Source organism: Metopolophium dirhodum, chromosome 8, assembly GCF_019925205.1.
Source record: "Metopolophium dirhodum isolate CAU chromosome 8, ASM1992520v1, whole genome shotgun sequence".
NCBI lineage: Eukaryota > Metazoa > Arthropoda > Insecta > Hemiptera > Aphididae > Metopolophium > Metopolophium dirhodum.
Window position 1 is genome coordinate 13,998,386 of NC_083567.1, and position 20,761 is coordinate 14,019,146.

A 20,761-nucleotide genomic window follows, 5' to 3' on the forward strand; every position below is an offset into this window, starting at 1 on the left:
CGGAGACGGTTTATTATGGTTTCTTCTTTTCTACTGAGTTCAAGATTTATCCATAGATTTATATTGTTTTTTATTTTATTGAGTTTGGTGTTGAGTTTTCGCCAGTAGGAATGCCATTTATTGTTTGTGTGTAGTTTAATTTCGTTTTTTGCATCTGCAAATGTGATGGACTTTATGGTTGCAGTTAATTTGGAGGTGATTGCATTATGGGCTTCTTGGTCAGCCATTTCATTTCCTGGAATGCCGATGTGGCCCGGAATCCATACAAACTGGATGTATATATTTTTATTTTCTGCAAGAAAAGTTTCTTCTTGTATTAGCTTAGTGATATCTGTTTGGTTTCGAGTATTTGTGATGGCAATTAAATTGCTGAGTGAGTCGCTAAGTATTATACATTTTGTTTGATGGTTTGAATATTCAGTGTGGAAATATTTTACAGCTTTGTATATTGCCATCGCTTCTGCTGTGAATATTGATGCTTGGGGTGGAAGTTTGTATGCTATTGTTTGATTGTTTATTATCATAGCGAGACCAACACCGTCATTTGTTTTGGATGCATCAGTGTATATGTGTACACTGTTTGGGTGTTCTTGCAATATGTTGTTGAGCATGTTTTTATATATGGATGGCATTGTGTTTTCTTTTTTGAATTGAGTTAAAGTAAGGTTAACATTGAATGTTGTGTTCCAAGGGGGAAAAATGTACGGTTTTCTTTCTAAAATATTGTTTATTTTTATATTTTCTTTTTCGGCTTGCTGTATGTGTGCATTTATTACTTTGATGGCTGGATTGTTGATATTTCTTTTGGTTCTGGCACAATATAATAGCAGTAGTTTTTCTCTTCTAAGGTTAGGTGGGATTTCATTAGCAATGTTTCTAATACTCTCAATTGGGCTGGATTTGAATCCCCCTATTGAAAGTCTTATAGCAGTATTTAGTTTAGTTTGAACCATGTTTAAGTGGTTGGTTTTGGCATTTTTTAACAGTATTGATCCATAATCTGTTTTAGATCGAATTAACGCTTTATAGATCATTAAAAGAGATGCGCTGTCACCACCCCATGATGTGTGGGCAATTATTTTGATTATGTTGAGTTTTTGAGATAACGAGTCACGAATATTTTTTAGATGAGGTATCCAATTGAGTTTGGAATCGAATGTTATTCCTAGAATTTTAATTTTATTATGGTGAGGTATAACTAAGTTGTCTAGTATTATATTGAGATCTTTTATTTTTTTTTGTTTTGTAAATATAATACTTTTGGATTTGAGGTTAGAGAATGAGAAGCCAGTTTTTTTTGACCAATCTGATAAGCTGTTAGCACTTATTTGGAGTAATTCTTGGACGGTTTTTAGGTTTTTGCTTCTGCAAAAAATGTTAAAGTCATCGGCGAATAAATTAGCTTTTACAGGAACTTTGATTGTTTCGACAATATCATTAATGGCCAAGAGAAAGAGTGTGACTGCCAGTGATGATCCTTGTGGGATGCCATTTTCTTGGTAGAACGTCTTTGATAGGGTATGTGATACTTTGACCTGAAATTGTCTTTCTTTTAGGTAGTTTGTAATATACATGAACATATTGCCGTTTGTTAAGATTTTGCTTAGTAGAGCTAGTATTCTATGTCTCCATACAGAATCGTAAGCCTTTGTTATATCCAAACTGATCATTCCGAGTATTTGTTTATGTTCGAATGCATTTTCTATTTCAGTTTTTATTGTAATTAAGTTGTCCATTGTTGATCTAGTGTGGCGAAATCCACTTTGCTCTTTAGAAAGTATTTGGTTTTTTTCTAAGAACCATGTTAATCTTAAGTTTATAATTTTTTCCATAATTTTTGTCATTGTGTTTAGGAGTGTGATAGGTCTGTATCCTTCAGTGGAATGTTTGTTTTTCCCTGGTTTAAGAATAGGAATTATTATTCCCTTTTTCCATTCTTTAGGTATAACTCCTGTGTGCCATATATTGTTATATATATTCAATAGAAATTTTTTTGCTGTTATGCCGAGGTTTATAATAAAACAATAAGGGATACTGTCTGGGCCAGGGCTTTTGCTCTGGCATTTATTTAGTGCAGTTTCCATTTCATTGAGTGTTATACTGGAGTTCAAGACAATTTGGTCGCTGTTGTTCGGGTTTATCATTGAGATTATTTGTGAGTTTTCGAATGGTATTTTTATTCCGTTAATAAATTCTTGTGTGTAGATTTTGTTGCTAAAATTATCTTGGAAGTAAGCGCCGATTTTTTCGGCGACATCTTCTGGAGCTGATGTTGTTCCTTGTTCGTCAGTTATATGAATTTCTTGGTTTCGGTTTATACCTTTCAATGAATGGATTTTGTTCCATATCTTGGATGAGTTAGTTTTGGAGTTTATGCTGGTTGTGAATTCTTTCCATGAGTTTTTTTTTGCTTTTTTTTATTAAAAATTTGGCTTGGGCACGCAGTTTTTTGAGTTGTATGAAATTTTCTAAGGTTTTATTTTTTTTGTACGTGTTTAAGGCGTTCTTTTTATTGATTATAGCTCTTTTAATCTCATCATTCCACCAAGGAACTTTGGGTTTTTGGTTATGGTTTATACAGCTACCGATTGATATTTCTGCTGCTGAGGTGATTATGTTAGTTAATATTTTGACTGCGTTTTCTATATTGGATTGGTCATTATATTGTATTTTGGTAATTTCTTCCTCTATAATATCACTGAATAATGTCCAGTTGGGTGTTTTTAGATTCCATCTACGGTTTTTATTCGTATTAGTATCCCCTATCCTGTGCATGAAGTTTGTGAGTATAGGTAAATGGTCACTGCTATAGATATCAGGCAGCACTTTCCACTTGAGTCTTTGGGCTAAGGAGGATGTGCACATTGTTAGGTCGATAGATGATAAGGTTCCATTGGCTAGGTTAATGTGGGTGGGGGATGTGTCATTTAGAATTACAATGTTTTCGTTTTCTAGTATTTTTTCAATTATCTTGCCTCTATGGTCTGTTTTTTCTGATCCCCACATGGTACAATGTGCATTAAAGTCGCCTAATATCATAAATGGCTTGGGGAGTTGTTTAATTATGTTTTCGATGTCGGAAAATTCGATTTTAGTTTGGTTGGGTAAATACAAGTTGCATACATTTAAATTTATTTCATTGAGATGTATAGAAATGGCAATAGCTTCGAGATGGGTTTTTACTTTTATTTGCTTGCTAGGAAAGAATGACTTGACATAGATTGCTACACCACCGCTGGCTCTTAAACCATTAGTTCTGTTTTTAGTGTAGCATATATAGTTCCTTAAAGTTTTGTGGGTTTGGTCAGTAAAATTGGTTTCTTGTAAGCATATGAAATCGGGCGAATGCTCGGCTATTAGTATTTTTAATTCATTTATTTTTTTTTGAAAGCCATTAAGGTTCCATTGTATTAGTTTTGTGTTATGTGTGAGGTTGTTTTCTTTTTGATTTACATTCATTAGAATTTGAGAATTTGATTAATTTATTTGTATATGGGCTTTACGAGTATAACTCTTGTGGAGTTGCTTGGAATAGTAGATTTGCTAATTTGGTGAGTTTGGTTTTTGTTGCTCGGTCGTTTATCTTAGGTCTGACTATTTCGATGGTTTTTAACATTGAAGGTATGTCAACTTTTGCTTCTTCACAGAGAGAATGTATGTTAATTGATTTATTGGAGAAATTTTCAATTATGTATTTGAATTGGTAAAAAGAGATATTGATTTCTTCGTTTTCGGAAAATAGGTCTTGTGCAGATTTTAGGTGGTCCTCATCATTTGTAGCAATATTTTCAAGCGAATTGCTTTTTTTTAATTTTTTAATTTGATCTTGAGGTGTTTTCTTGTTTTTTTTTGATTCTAATAACTTATGTTCAAGGTTTTTGGTCTGATTAGGTTTCTCAATGTTTGGCTGTGTGTTTGATTGTTCAGAAATTGTTGGAGATGTAGGACAACTTGATGTTGGTAGAGATCTTTTGATTTGTTTATTGGGTAAATTTGTATTGGTCGTTGTTTGGCTTAATATATTTGAGTTTTGACTGTTTTTAGGTATGGCAATAGTATTTACTTCTGTTATGTCGTCATCATGTGTGGGATATGAGGACGTGGTGGGGGCATCATCTATTGTTGGTTTTTGTGTAATATAAATATTGTTGGTCATGGTATTTGGTTCTTTTTTGCAGTGATTAGATGTGTGGCCGCTTTGTTTACATGCGTAGCAAGTAAGAGTGTCGTCCGTTAGAAAAATTCTGAAGTCTGTATTGTCATATTTGATTATTATCGATCCGGGTACATTTGCTGTGTCGTCGGGGTGAATATATACCTGTCTCCTAAAACTACTGATGTGAGCGAGCTCATCTTGAAAACCAGCTTTAAGGAAGGTTATTGGAGATAATGTCTTGATGTTTTCTAGTAATAAGTGTTCGGTAATTACTTCATGAGGTATTATCGGGTGTGCGTTAGAAATTATAAATCTCTTGGCAGGGTTTACTAGACGACGAAATGGTATTTGATTTTCATTAACGGTTATATACGAATAGTTTTGTGTCAGTTCGTCAACAGTTATTTTGTCTCTAAAATATATACAAAATCTGTTGTTCGAAATACGGGACGCAAAGATGATGTTTTTAGGCGGTGTTATTTTGCTAAATGCTTTAACATATTCTATTTGTGGTATTTCGTTTATCGTATTTAATATAATGGCTTGATCTTTCTTAGGAAACGTTGTGTTGGCTGTTGTTTCGGCAAAGGTTTTTGTGTTGTTTATTTTTGGTGGTGATGACAGTTGAGATAGTTTTTGGTTGTGCATATTAGATAAAATATCCGTAGACATTTTATCGGTTTAATTGGCCGCTATGTACCGGCGGCCGGTGTAATTTTGCGTTGCAATTACGAGTAAGATAAGATTACATACCTTTTTCGCTGTTGATTTTTGTGTGCATGTATATACTGATATTGCTATCGGGAGCTAAGAAATACGGAACACACGTGTGCTTGGGACGGAGGTCAAACACGTACTGTATATTTTATTTTATTATGACATCCAACCATCAATATTGTATTATGTGGTAAAGTACAAAATATTTTTCAGAAAACGTTTATGTTTTATCGTCTGATTTTTGGTTAATAGCCTATTGAAGTTTATAGAAACGGAGTTATGCAATAAAAATACACAAGGGAAAAATAATTCTCACCACTCGTCTTGATACAACAAATAAATATAACTTTATTGGCTAATTTATATTATGTGTCGAAAGTTAAGCATTTATTATTTATCACATCAAAATTTTCAGACAAATATTTCAAACAATTATATTTACGGATATCTCATACAAAAATCTACTTCATATAGTTTTATTTTGTAAGAAATAAGAATAGTGGGGAAACATTTAAGTCATTTAACATGCCCACCCCCTTTTTTCTTTAATACTGTTATTCAAAATTTCATTTTTAAAATTTTTAAATGTAATCAATGTCATATTTTTGAATAGATAGTAAGTTCCTGATATTCATTTTTTAACCATTTAATAAGTGCCATGTAAATAAAAACTTCTGCTTTTCAAATGAAAACCTCCATATTTTTATTCAAATTATTCAGTAAGTTATTTTTTGGAAAATGTTAATAATGCATCTAAATCAAAATTTGAAGGAGTAGTTTCTAAATTATTAAATATTATGAATTAACGATAATATAGGTTAGGAAAATATGGAGATTTGATGATTTGAACATTATTCTAATAATTATATTATAAATCTACCAACATTTTATAATTTGTAAAAAGTTACAAGTATAATGAATACTAGAATACTAGATTCAATTTTATATTATTTTATTCATTGTTGTCCTACATCTATTTTATATTTTTGTAGTACCATTTTAAGGACAATAGTTGAAATAATTATTATCCTAAGTATAAACATTTTAACCATTGTAGCTGAATTGGTTTCTGTTTAAATTTGTGATGTATCCCACTGGCTATTACTGGTCGAGTTGGTTCTCGGTTTCTGCAGTTAGGTGGCTTACTGGCTAAGTACGCACATTTTCCTTCGCACGTTTACAGGAAAAAAATCTCGGTTAACCAAAAATATTGTCTATGAGTACCTATATTTAAAAATTCCAATAATCATATTTAGAATAACTTCATTAATAAAGAAAACGGTTAGTGGCCATGCTGTGCGTCACCCATTACCGCCAGTGTTCGGACTTATCTAGATAAGTTTATCTAGATGAATAGTTACAAGGTATCTAAACGTTCATCTTAGAAAATTTTTTTACTAATCTAAATAAATTCATCTAGATACATTTTTTATTGATAAAAATTTCGGATTTGTATAAACGCATTTTAAATATTTATACAAATTCTCAAACAAAGTTTATGGTTTATAAATAATGTAATTATTTTTATTTATATCATTATTATTATTATTTTCCTAGTGCCCAACTAAAATATACCTAAGTATATACCCAGTAGTTTCTGGTACTCAGTTGATCAGTTCCAGCCACCTCACAAAATGTATTTTTGATTTTCATAAAGTTTAGGTCTACCTTCTGAAAACAGGACATTTTAGTGTCCCGAAGATTCCCCGGGAGACAACAGGGCAGAGGTACGGAAACGGGACATATGGTCACTCTTTTATATACATCTACTGTATAGATGTTATTTTTAATTATTTTTATGTTACACACACATTTTTATTTTTTATATGAATTGAGTATTTTGATTTTATGGAATATGAATAATTTATATCTATGCAATATATTTGTATTGGTTTTAATAAATTTATGTATGCGGTATTGTACTATTTTTGTGTGTGAAATTAGGCTATATATTTTTATAAATACGTGCGGTATTGGGTTATGCATTTTGTGCAGTATTGGGTTATATTTGTGTATAACATATTATCATCGTGTTATTATATTTTTATTATAAGACTAACTAATAAGGTACAATAATAATAATAAATGTACTCACAAAATGAATATAATATCTTATTAAAACAAAATTTGGGTACACATTGTAATGCTGTATAGTGTATACTAATGTCTACTCCATCATTAAACTATTTCAGATGAACCATCGTCCCCTCCAACGTTGCAGGCGAACAGAATGAAGTACTCAGCGGGTGATCTAATCAACGTCAGTTGTATTGCCGGCGAAAGCTATCCAGCTGTCAACATTAGTTGGTTCTTAAATAATCAAACGGTATTTTTCTATTTTTAATTTAATTTATGTCATTGAAACACAAATCCACTTGAATAGTTAAAACGTTCCGTTTTGTTTCGTGATTGTTGCTAATTGATAATTACCATTTTAGATAGGTAGGTACGTACGTACTACGCATTATGTATATCTGAATCTAACAACACATGATTATAACTACCTACAATATAATGTTGTTAAAAAAATGTTAAGTTAAATTTTTCAATAGTTGATAGAAATCGAACTAATTTTTTTAATTTGAATTGGTATTATTAGATATTTAAAAACTAAAAACGATTTCACAAAAAAATACATACCTAGGAACGTTTTAAAAAAATATATAACCTTCAAATTATTGAAATGTTGTCTAAATTCATAATTTATATAAAATATAATTCGATAATGCATACGATTTAATTTATTTTATACATTTCAGATAATATTAATCGATTTTAAGATGAAGACCCAGATAAGCTTAAAATAATAGGTGTCACAAAATTCAGTCATTTATTAAAACAATAGGTTTTTTTTTAATATTTCAGTCGTAAAACATATTTAAAATAATAAATTATTATTGTTATACATTGTTTAAATATTATGTTTTATGTAACAAATAGTTTTAAGATAAACTGAAATAAACATACCAGAATCACCACAGGGCAATAACTGAAAATGAAAATACATATATAATTTGATTTTTATTGAGGTAATAGATATACCTATATTATATAATATACATTTAATAATTGAATATTTTCATTAAAAACAACGTCAAAGAAAAACGACTGAGTAAATATTATGTATTTATAATACCTTGAAGGTTGCAAATAATTAACATCATCTTATATAAACGAGAGTTAAAAACAGGTTAGATTTAGTTAAATTTTTAAAATATAATTACCAACTTTAAAAATCGTATTTTGTTTTCTTTAGATAATTATAATATTTTATTTATACCTATAAAATATATTTTTTAATTTGAGAGTAAATAATGATAAATTAACCTAGTAAATACATTATATAGGACATAAGTACCTAAAGTCTAAAGTAATTAAGGAAAATATTGCATTATTTTGTATAGCTAATGAGAACATTTATCGCACAATTGTATTGAAAACAGATCAATTTATATGTTTATACTACATTTAAATTCATCGATCTAAAGTTTTTATCACTTTAATCAATTTCCTTTGCGTTATTAACGGTTTATGTTAAAGTTTTTTTAAAAAATCTCGAGTAGGTACTAAAATATTAAAGGAAATGAAACAGTCAGTAGTTAGGTATAGTATAAAGTATAAAGATTAAAAGAAACATTTTCTTCATTTCAAATTTTAAACATTTATGCATAGATTCATACGAATTTGAAACTCAAAATGCAAACCATATCAATAGGTAGAGTAAATACTAAATATATAGAAAAATTGATATTCAATACATTCAGTTTACAGACAATTACGCAGCTGTACTAATTAACTTCGTAAACCCATTAATATATTATTATTATTATTATTATATTACAATATCAAATTAGCGGAAACAAGCGCGAAGACGGAGTGATGAGTATAGCAGGGGCGTATCTAGGATTTAATAGTTACAGGAGTCCTAGAAAACTTAAGTTAAAAATAACTTGTGGGATGTAAATCCCTCACAACCCCTACCATAATGATCATTAGAGTTTAGAAGTCACAGGGACTATAGGAAGTCCTGTAAAATAAAAGTTTAAAAAACGACCCCCTCCCGGTCATTAAAAATAAAATGTAAGCAATAAAATAAATATAATATATCGTATGTCCACTAAAACAGGAGTCACCCTACAACTCAAATACTCAGTAGTTAGTACCCTATACAAATTTTGCCCATGACAATCATTTTTTTGTGCAATAATTTGAATTTTAACCAGAAGTGGCTAAAAAGTAAAAACTTATAGGTGGTCTGAAAACGTGTATGCATGTGGGCCATTTGAGGGCTAAGCCACCTGTAGCGCTAGACCCACTATAGTTACGCAATTTCGAGGTGTCTCTTCTTTTTTTTATGCAATACCATATATTATATTTCTGTGTAGGTAATACACCTCATTTTAATTTCTCTAATTCGCCTTCAGTGAGCCACATGAATAAGATAATAATTGTCGTTTGGAACGCATATTTTTCGCGTAGTAATAGTTTTGGGCGCCTTTACTCTTATTGCCGTGTACAAACACAAACTATAATGTTAAACATTCTGTTGTTGGACAATAAAATTACAGTCGACAGCCAAAAACCAAACCAAGTGCACGCTGCACCCGTACCGCGGTATGACAATAATTACATTTAAAGCGCGTAAATACATTTCGGAAACGCATCGTTACCATTGGCCGCATAAATGCGTAGGTAAAACGCGAAAACAAATGCTGGAGTGTGAATTATTATTAAACGTTATAAATTATAACTCGTAATAATAAAACCATTACCATAATATTTTAACCACATCTCTGGAGCGTGGCATTTTGACCGGTGCCGAACGTTAAACGTCCGAACACAGTTTTGTACAAACACAATTATTATTTATTATTATCCTGTTAGGTATGCAATTGTTTTGCACCGTTGTAATTGCCTGCAAAATAAATACTTTTCGATCGTCCACTGCAGCGCATCCGAAATACTGGGAATCAAAACAAAAAAAAAATCAGCGGCATTGATAAAAGCGCGTCTGTAATTATAGCGTAACATTAATTTGCTACCTGTTACCCGGTAGTCCGTACGTCATGCACACACAAGATTGACCGACCGAACTCGTACGTTTTAATATAATTCGAACACGATACCTATATACTGAATATTTTGTTACATTTGCCGATCGCCACAATCCATAATAATAATAATAATGATAACTAAATTACAACAACATACGGTTCGACATATTTCCACGATCCGTACAGGTACGAATGTACCATATATAGGATGTTCTGGCACTCTTCGCGAGTATAGTTATATGGTCGACGAAATAATAATTAATCGTGAAACCCGTGAATTGTATATTTCTACGATTTACGTCAGCAAAAAATATTTAATTTTTCACGTTAAACGTGAAATTTGTTTCATTCCAAACGCTGCAGAGTAAATATAAATTTTTTACTACAAATAATACTTCTACATGAGTGTTATTACTTCATGAGTATACCTATGCGTTATTCCGAGTAACATTACTATACATATTATTATGTTATATTAATAATTGTGTTACTTATATTTTATTTTATTTACTTACCTATTATTTAAGTGCACGATAATATAATATAATATTTAGACTAAAAGGATTTCATCACGATTGTTTGTGCAAGCCATTCGAATAAAATTCTTACTTATTTTTTTTTATCTTATAGTTGATACGCTTTGACTTGCAGTTAGTCTTCTTTTGTGTTGTCTAAAGCAATACGTTTTTTTTACTATATTTTCAATAAGGTTTGTTATTATAAACATTATTTTCCTTCCTGTGAATACTAACATTATATATAGGAAGGTATATATATATTTTTTTTAATTAAAAAGATACATAATTGTATTTACCCATTATTAAGATGATTATTCTTATTTTATTTCATAAATAAATTAAATAAAAATGAAATTACTTTATAGATAGTTACCTATTTAAGTTTTAAATTGAAAACTTTTTATATAGTAAAATCCAAATACCCATAAATACTGACTTATGCTGTTTAGTGTTTACCCAAGACACGCTTTCGATTCTATACTCCTCTATCTTTGTACAACGTACCCACATTTGATCCACTTTCCGGAATTTCATAAATCTTAATTTTGAAGTTTATACCAATTTACGAAGTATTGCTCATGAAAATCCGGCACCAAGAATTGATTTTAAACTTTGCGTAATTGCGTCGTTGCTGTTATCAAACGAATTTATAAGAAATGTAAAGAATATAACGTCATACTGTATTAAATCAATTTAATTTCTGTGCAAAGTGAAAAATAAAATGCTTTTTGTCATGCATTTCAATCATATAATAGTATTATCATCACACGGCGTAGTAGTTCTACAAGCACCTATTTAATTTATAATATTTTTTACTTCGTCCATTTATTGTAAAAACATTACGATTTACGAGTATATTAACTGAGCTTTTAAAATAAATCTCTCTAACCTAACTTAAACTCTTTTTGAATCAGACCCTGTCCGCCACTGAACCTCAAGAAGACATTGTAACTATATTCAACGTGTTACCACCGTCAAACGAACGCTTAACATAATATCACATTTTATGTTCAGAATAATCCATTTAACTCCGTAATTTTTAATACTATTGACATGTTATTGAATTCAAATATAAGATTATTATTTAGGGCCAGACGCAAGTTCTCATTAATATTTTAACTTTAAAAAAAGTTATGAATATTTTAAGAATTGTAAAATTTTTGTAAGATTTAAAATATTCATAACATGTTTAAAATTAAAATAACACAAAAAAACCTAAACAATATTCTCATCTTTAAATTTGATAACAGGTAAATTCGCTATAATAATATAATATAATAAATAAATAACGTAGTAAAATGTATTATTTCGAACGTCAGACAACACAATAATACACATAGGATGAGGTACCTACGGTTACGATGTCCCCTTTCAACAAACTTATAAAAATAAAAATATTATATTTCATAATAAGCAATTTAAAACTATATGTATAGATAGTTAAAATATTCAGTTTTCGCCCCCTAAAAATAGATCTAGAGACACGGGATACCCCTTTTATGAGTTACCTGCATATCAGATACTAATCAGATGTCAGACTATAGTCCATATACTGTGGTCTGTGGTTAACAAAAATAAATAAATACCTACTTATGTTGTGTGGCTTGTGCGCTAAGGCAATATTTCGGTATCTGGTAAAATGCACGTGCCACACACGCCATTTACAACTAAAGTAGCTCACTTTCCGCCCTTGCCACGCAATACATAACATTTTATACCAGTAATTCCTATGGATTTAAATATTAAATCGAGAGTAATTATTATTATATTTTATATTAAATTAATGAACTAAAGCTACCAATAATTTTAAAACAAACCCAAACAGTACAGTTAATAAAAAGTAAACTTTGATACCTATAGTTCATTTAAATGTATAGAGTTATCGAATAATTAGGTACCTATATATTATTTTGTACATACAATTGACTGTTTAGTATTTACCACCCAACCAACTTTTTTTTTAAAAAAAAAATTTTAGTTTATACACAACAACTTATGAAACAAATTTTTATTAACATATAATATTCTTATTTTTTTTATTTTTTTTTATTCTGTTCAGGCCGAAACCATGCAATCAGTACGTATCAATACAGTTTTCGTACGTAAGGACAAGGTTACCGAAATGGTGGTCATGAGATCTTATCTAATCACTAGAGCTAGTACGTTGTTATTTCCGACTGGCCGCATTAAAGTAATGTGTGAAATTTATCAATTCGACTTGTACAAATCGTCGTCTGAAATAGAACTGGTTGACAACGCACCACCAAAATCGGCACAGGTCATCGCTCCGAGTCTGTCATCACATTCTACAGGTAAAATAATAATCACTAAAAAATGTGAAAACTTTTTTATAGTCTAAAGTTTTACCCTTATCAATCTACATATAATATTACCATATTAAATTGAATATCGCTCGTTCAATTTTATTCAAAACTTGTGTATAAAAGTAGTACCTACCTAATGTTGATAACTGATAAGTATATAAAGGTAGGCTATAATCAACTGAATTTTGTAATAAATAAATTACGATTTATAATATAATTAAAATTTAAATAATGTCATAACTCATAAGATATTATAATTTATACTATTATAGCCATTTTATTAGGCTCTCGACAGTCATCGAGCGGGCCGGTGTGGATAGTTCTGTAGTAGATATAGGTATATACTTACTTTAATATATCAATCAGTAGGTAATAACACGTTTAACATATCTATCTATCTTCATCTAACATATCTATATTATTTTTCATATGAATGTTGCTTTTTTCCTCGCTCGTAGTTTTAAAAACTACCCGTCCGCCGATTTACTTGAAAATCAACATAAATATTCAGCTGGATCTGGAGAAGGTCAGTCTATATGAGGTATATCTTTAGGAGAACCACTTCAAATCTCTTCCAATATTCTTTTTCTTTTACCCATTGATTTTTGTTGAAGATGTGTCATTTCACCTTAAAATTCATATAAAATGTCAAGACTTAATTTCTGTCTTATCCTTCTGGGTCAACAGAATAATAATTTATTATTATAATTAATAACTGCCATTCAATAAACAAAACTATAAAATCCTATCCATAGGTAGTTGAATGATGGCCTGGGTGAAGGTAACCCCATGCTAGTCGATAATAAAATTATTGACAAACGTTATGAGAGTCAAGAATTTTTAAAGCTTAAATAAAAATTGTAAGGATGCCATCATTATTAGAGAGCTTCTCGTGACTTTTCTGTAAATATTATTAATAGTTCGTTTATAAAAAAAAAGTTGGGAAAGGGGTACTGCTTTTCTGTACAAAAGGTGTCTAGAGGGGTCGCTGTAACGGATGTGTTAAATTTGAATTCACTGATATAAAATCATTGTAGGTAAACGAAAACGATTCTGAGCGAAGACGGTAATTTATTATCCCACTATATTACTAAGTATATTTCATGATATCATTGTTATTAAAGTAATTTATTTTACTATTAGACAATACCTACTAATGCTAATATAGCAGGTTAGCTAAATAAATTGCATTTAACATTTTCATAGTGTGTATACAATATAATTATATAGTTATTTGATAAGGTATAATACAGATGTGTGAAAAAAAATTATGATTATATTATATACTTAAAGTTTAAAAAAATCAAGTATACCAACAGATAATAGTAGTAACAAAATAACTAAACGCGTTGTTCATTGTTTAAATATCTAACTTTGTCCAAATTTGAACATAAAAATATCAATAAAAAAATTGTGTTAATATATTTTCTAGATTGTTTTGGTTGCAATATGAACTACTTATGACAAACAGGGAAACATTGTATTAGATGTTCAATCCTTACCTAAAAAATCAGAACATTTAATACATTTTAAACTGAAAAATTATTTACAAATTTTATCAAAATTTAAAGTTTAAATGCTTATAAAAAAAATCGTGCCAATGAATCTTTAATACTCCTGAAATACTATTAAAACAACTCACTTTCGAGCATTTTGACCGAGCGAAAAATTTTTTATCGTTAATATTTTTTTTAAAAAACTAACACAAATTGATAATTTTATATACCTATAAATAGCTCAAACAGAGCCAAAATATTATGAAAATTGTTTCTTATGTGGAAAATAATAAAATAATCATTTGATGAAAATTTCAAATATCTACGGTTAATTGTTTTTGAATCACAATAAAATAAGAAAATCGTTCGTGAAGAATTCTTTGATTAGGTACGAGTCAATATACAATGTCAAAAACAATTTAACTTTAAACACTCATAATAAATTATTTTGACTTTCCGCTAAACTTTTATTTTGTTAAATGTATAGGAAAACTTTTGAGAAATCTTGTATTAAATTTTCAAATATTAGCTATGAAAAAAAAAAAAATGTTTATGAATTAGAATTTGAATTTCCAATTACAAAACAATTTGCAAATTTGACATAATTTTAACGAAATTACAAAATTCCAACTTCAAACGTTTTCAAAAATTATGTTGGATTTATTATGCTCTACTCTCTTGGGCATTTCCACTAACAACAACATATGAGTAACATTGTACATTACATTTTCTAGTTTTTTATTTTTTATCAACAATAACTTGAAAGTTTGATCATGTATGGAAAATTTTCTCATAATCATTGGGTGGATATTTAAAGTAACTACTGTTATTATTCATTAGTTTTTGAAAAAGGTGCCTACATCAAAAAAACTAAATCAATTTTGTCAGAAACTGGTTTTGCGTAAAAAATCTCTGTTTTTCCTTTTGAAATAGAACGCATTTGAAAACTACTAGGAATTTTCTACTTTAGACCTCCCAAAGTACCAACTAGAAAATATGCTGAAGTAAAAAATCGAAGCATTTTTATTCCCCCAAAAAGTGCTGACAGACACGAAAAAAAGAATAAAACAAACATCATTCTAAAATTAATAATCGATCCGCTCAGAATCTAAAATGTTACATCGTATTATTATACTTTACGTATTTTGTAAAATATCTTAAACATATTTTTAAAAATGTTATATTAACAGCAGTTAACAGCAACAGGTGGTACAACAATGACGCAAGATGCATTAGAAAGCGTTTTTTATTCTTTCATGTATAGAATTAATTACATAATTATGTAACTAACTATAGCACTAAAAGTACCTACAATTCTCGATAACCAATAGGTATAGTTACTCCAATCTTTATTACTATCGGATTTTGTGAAAGTGTATTTGCTTTTGCAAGTATATTATTACAAATGGTAAACAAATACAACAAAATGTTATACCACTGATCTCTATAAATACTAACCATTTTTTTTTTCATAAAATATTTCTTACTTTTAGGTAAAGCTCCAAGATTACAGAATTGGGCATTGATTACGTTCATCGTGTTATTTATCGCCAACACCATACTACTGTAATTATAATATTCATAACTGAGATGGAACTGACCGGCTACGTTACAATTATTCAAATAATACAATAAAATATAAAATAATAGAGAGTCGATATATAGTCTTATAATATTTAAGATAATTAAAAATATATGTTATATTATAATGATGTTTACCTATTGACCTGTGCAAACCCTAGAGTTTTTTTTTTAATTAATGTGTTCTATTAATTTGTTGATTATGTGTAATTATTATTGTTAAGCTGATAAAAAAAAAATATTTGATATAATAATGGTTGTTATTATTTATTGTGTAACAGTTATAAATGTTCTTTTTGTCAATGATCGCATCTGGCCAAAAGTCACTCGACAATTAATTATTCAAGAAACAAGCATCTGTTTTATTTTAGAGTAAAAATCTCGGGGAACTCATAAAATATATTACTAGGTAAATACCAATAGGCAATAATAAACTAGATTCTATGGGCTTTTGGGGTAGGTACTTAAGTAAAAGTAAGTAAATATATGTAATAATATTATGTATATTATATTATTTTGTCAATTTATAAACACATTTGAGCTAAATATATCAATTTTCAAGTGGTCAAATCGAATATATATTATTTTGGTTCAATAAAATAAAAACGAATTTGTTGACAACAATAATAATGCCTAACTACGTCCTACTTATATAATATTATTCTTGGAAAGTGGGTAATAATTGTTGCATGTTGTCATATAATGCATTTCTATAGTGCCTACTTACACAAATACGGAATTCTGGATAGATGCAAAAATTATCGGAAGAAAATGTGAAAACTGAAAAGAAAAATTAAAATTTAGGTAGGTAATAAAAATGTGATTCACACTAATAATTTTGCAGAAGGTAGATTAATAGAGTAACATATTACAACATTCATATATTATACTTTGATATCACATTATATTAAGAAATACAAGTTTTGAATTGTGACAATTGGGGTTTTTCTGTGTCGTATAATATTGTGATAAACTATGGTGTAATACTAAGACTGTGTCCCACGTGTCCGAATGAGTTTACATAGGTAGCTACATAGAAAGATCGACGTATGTACATTACCACATTAAAGGACATCACAACTCTAATTTTTTTTTTAATTTTAAGTATATTAGTGAGTTATTGTATTTCAAATAATGAAAAAAATTTTGGTAAAAATCCGAAGCTAAAAAAATGATTATTCAACGAGATAATGAAAGTTGATGAATAGCCCCGTGACGTCTTTGAGCCGACGAGTTATCAGCCGCCCATGTTTTAGTGTAAAAGTTGTTTGTTTTTCACAATGATTTTTATAACTTAAGACAGTATTTCAGAATTTTTTTTTTCATTATCCTAAGTATATTAATTATGTGTTTAAGACGATCGCAATGGTGAGATTTAAAATTGAATATATTATCTTGGTATTGTATACATACTATAAGTTATAATTAAGTAAAATTATTAAGTTCGCGATTCGCGTTGTATTGCTGTATAAACTAATTTTTACGAAATTTACTAATAGTTTTACCTACCATAAAAAAACTAGAAAGTATATCAAAACTATAATCACAACAGTGTGAAAAAAAACTTAAGGGTACATAAATAAAATTTAAAAATTATTATCTTTAACGATTGTAATCTTTGTCTTAATCCAGACACTTTTATACGTAAAACATATGCCACCGTTTAGTCTTCGGCTCTATGACGTCACACGCATATTTTCAAACGCCTGTATATCTCATTGAATAATTAGTGTTTAAGAGTGAGACCCACACAATATTCCTTAGATATGATATGCTTTAAATCTAAGCAAACTTGTTTTTAGATGTCCTTTAAGTTTACAAATCAATGGAAAAATCTCAAACATTTATAAATTATAAGAACTACCTAGACGTTTGAAAACATTGCAACACCTATAATCATATACTTGCCCAATAAACCACGCTATAATAATAGAAAGAGAAATATCATACCTATAATAAAAACGTGCAAAAAATCAATGAATAAAATGTCTTGGTGAAATAAGTGGAGCTGAAAAAATATGTTTATTTATTGTATTCTTTCATTGTCCGCAATAGCCTATAAATTTGTCGCAAGGGCAACGGTTCGGTTTTTACATTATTCAATTCACTTTCATCTACCTAATCGTCTGCAATGTTCCTGTATTTCCAAATAATAAAACATTTATTAAAAAACCTTATACTAATAAATTATTAAAGTAAATACCTATAGCTGTATAAATTAATATTAAGAAAGTATAAATACCTAGGTACCAATGATAGCCCGTGCAGGCATTAGGAAGTTTTCGCCTATAGGTACATTATAAATGATACCTATACACGATATTATATTGACTATTTACAGTATCTAATAGTACCTATTGACCAATCATACAGGGTGATTGACTCCCTTTTTTTCTTCAATAATATAGTTATTCAAAATCTCATTTTGGAATATTTTTAAATTTACTTTAAAGATTATATTTTCAAATTCTATAGATTTTATGTACTACTATGGATACTATATAATATCATGTGGAAATACAAACTTCTGTTATTTCAAATAAAAACCCCCATTTTCTACTGTAGGCATATAGTTTATTTTAATTATTTAGTGGATAATTTTTCTGAAAATAGTAGTCAAAAGTATCAAAATCAAAACTGGAAGTAGTTTTTAAATTATTTTACTTTGCGCAAAATTGTCTTTATACTTACGAATAAGCTACCTAAATTGTAACATAAGTAATAAGTAAAACCAACATAAAATATGTTGGCCACATGGCCTCCAGGAATATACCTATAACAGAAAAAATTGGATCCAATATATTATACATAATACTATAATACAAACCTATTTTTAGGGTTTGGGGGATCCACATTCAGGGGAGGGGAGCCCTGAATAGTTTTTTTTATATTCTAAAAGTTATAACTTCTTATTTACTTTTGACATTTCTCATACCTTTCTAGTACTATATTGACGTTATTATCATGACCGTGAATAATATCCCAGCACTGCAGCTGCAGATGTCGTCCGAAGTCGCAATCCGATCACCATCCACGACGGACTTAATGCACCAGGTTTTCCCAAATTCCGTTGGTGAATCGTGATTTCGCCGGTCTGGTTAGTGGTGGTGACCATCAGGCGGTGGTTTTCAATACCAAACATTGCGGAACTAGATGGGGATGATGGATCTATATAGATCTCCCCAGAGCCTTTATAATATATATATAATCATTATATATACCACTCACCACTGTACTTTAAAATGTATGCATCGGCTGTCTGAGCGCTTCTAAATGTAATGTCAGATCAATACCTAATAAGACGTGGAAAAAAATAGGAGGTTCCAAAGACCACCCTTTCATAACCCCCCAAATAACCTCCCCTGGTCTTGCAATTTTCTGTACTTAGGAGTTAGGATATGTCCATGATAATGAGTTTGGAAGATATGTATAAGGAATATGGAGATTTTAAAATCTATCAACATTTATAATTTTAAAAAATGGTCCAAGCGTAATAAATTCCAAATCCAATATTACATCTATATTGTATTTTTTAAAACCATTTTTAAGGACTATTATCCTTAGTACAAACATTTTACTAAATTATAAATTAATCGTTTAAATGTTTAATTAGGCAGGTGGATACACCAACATTTTCCAAAAAATACTACAGAATAATATACAGTAAAAAAATGGAATAATTTGAAAAACAGATGTTTCTATCACCACCACCACAGGATAGTCATTAAGTAATACAAACAATTTAATGAATTTAAAAATATTGTCTATAAGGATATTAAACATTTCCAAAAATCAGAGTTTGAATAAAATATTTATTACTAAACGAAAACATAAGGATTTTCATGCTTGGGAAACCACTTTATATATATACCAACCATCATCAGGTACAACTGTACAAGTAACAATGACTTTTAGTTCCAGTGAATATTTTTATTGAAAGAACAAGAATAACATCATTGTTTTTTTACCAGCTACCTCTATAATATGAAATTGAAAATATGCAGCACATCTATATGCGCGTATGGTATTTACGTAAGGGAAAGAATATGATAACATTATATGTACCTATTTAGCAACACACAGATAATAAAAACTATGCATTAACTGTATTCGTTACTTTGTTGGTATTTTTTAACATCGAAAGTATTTCAATTTCTTCTGTTTGAAATTGGATTTTGAATTTGCATGTAAATGTGACAACGGGCACTAGAACAAAACCATCGATCGAAATAACGCATTTTGTCAAAATGGCTATTACGGACACCCGGTGTGTATAAGTAAGTATATAAAACACGACATAGGTTTCTGAGCAAATAGCCAATAACAACGGAGATATAAACGATGAACAGAAATACAGAATTCAGCAACATAATATACCTACTACATAGCCTAACTTACCCATAATATTATAATAATATAATATAATGGAATAAAATATGGACTAGGTACCTACTTAGATACGTTTATATTACTTATGTATTAGATTATGTATATCATAACAAATATTGTTTTATATAGGTACATAATATTACTATACTAGGTATGTTCTTTACACGACACACGCCCCACACATAACTTCACATGGTATTACCTGATTCGACTCCTAAGTTATTTTTTAAAAATACTGTGGAACTATTTTTGTTCTTCAATTGTCACGTATAACAATATTAAAAATATGATGTGTTCTATAGCATTTCAAAATTATAAATAGATCTGGTCGACCACATTTTCATATTAATTTCACAACATCTTAAGTGCATCTATTCATATAACGAGGCCTCCAGCAAATGTCCATAGTAAAATGATCAATTTCCCAAAGTCCTGATATTTATGTTGAGTTTAAATTATATTGGTTAAAAATCTGTTCGTTTTTTAAATTATTTAATCCCACCTGGATTCAATAAGTATTGAATTA

General features: G+C 29.3%; 1 protein-coding gene across 3 annotated transcripts in view; it reads left to right on the top strand.

Annotated features, from left to right (window-relative positions):
• The window catches only part of LOC132950448 (uncharacterized), an 85,977-nt gene extending 69,569 nt beyond the window's left edge, over positions 1–16,408 (top strand). For all 3 annotated transcript variants that reach the window (XM_061021915.1, XM_061021917.1, XM_061021916.1), the window contains exons 5-7: positions 7,066–7,199; positions 12,505–12,757; positions 15,759–16,408. In XM_061021915.1, coding sequence (XP_060877898.1) covers positions 7,066–7,199; positions 12,505–12,757; positions 15,759–15,835 — 464 coding nt within the window. In that variant the 3' untranslated portion in view covers positions 15,836–16,408. The remainder of the gene's footprint in view (positions 1–7,065; positions 7,200–12,504; positions 12,758–15,758) is intronic.
• The last annotated feature ends 4,353 nt before the right edge of the window (positions 16,409–20,761 follow it).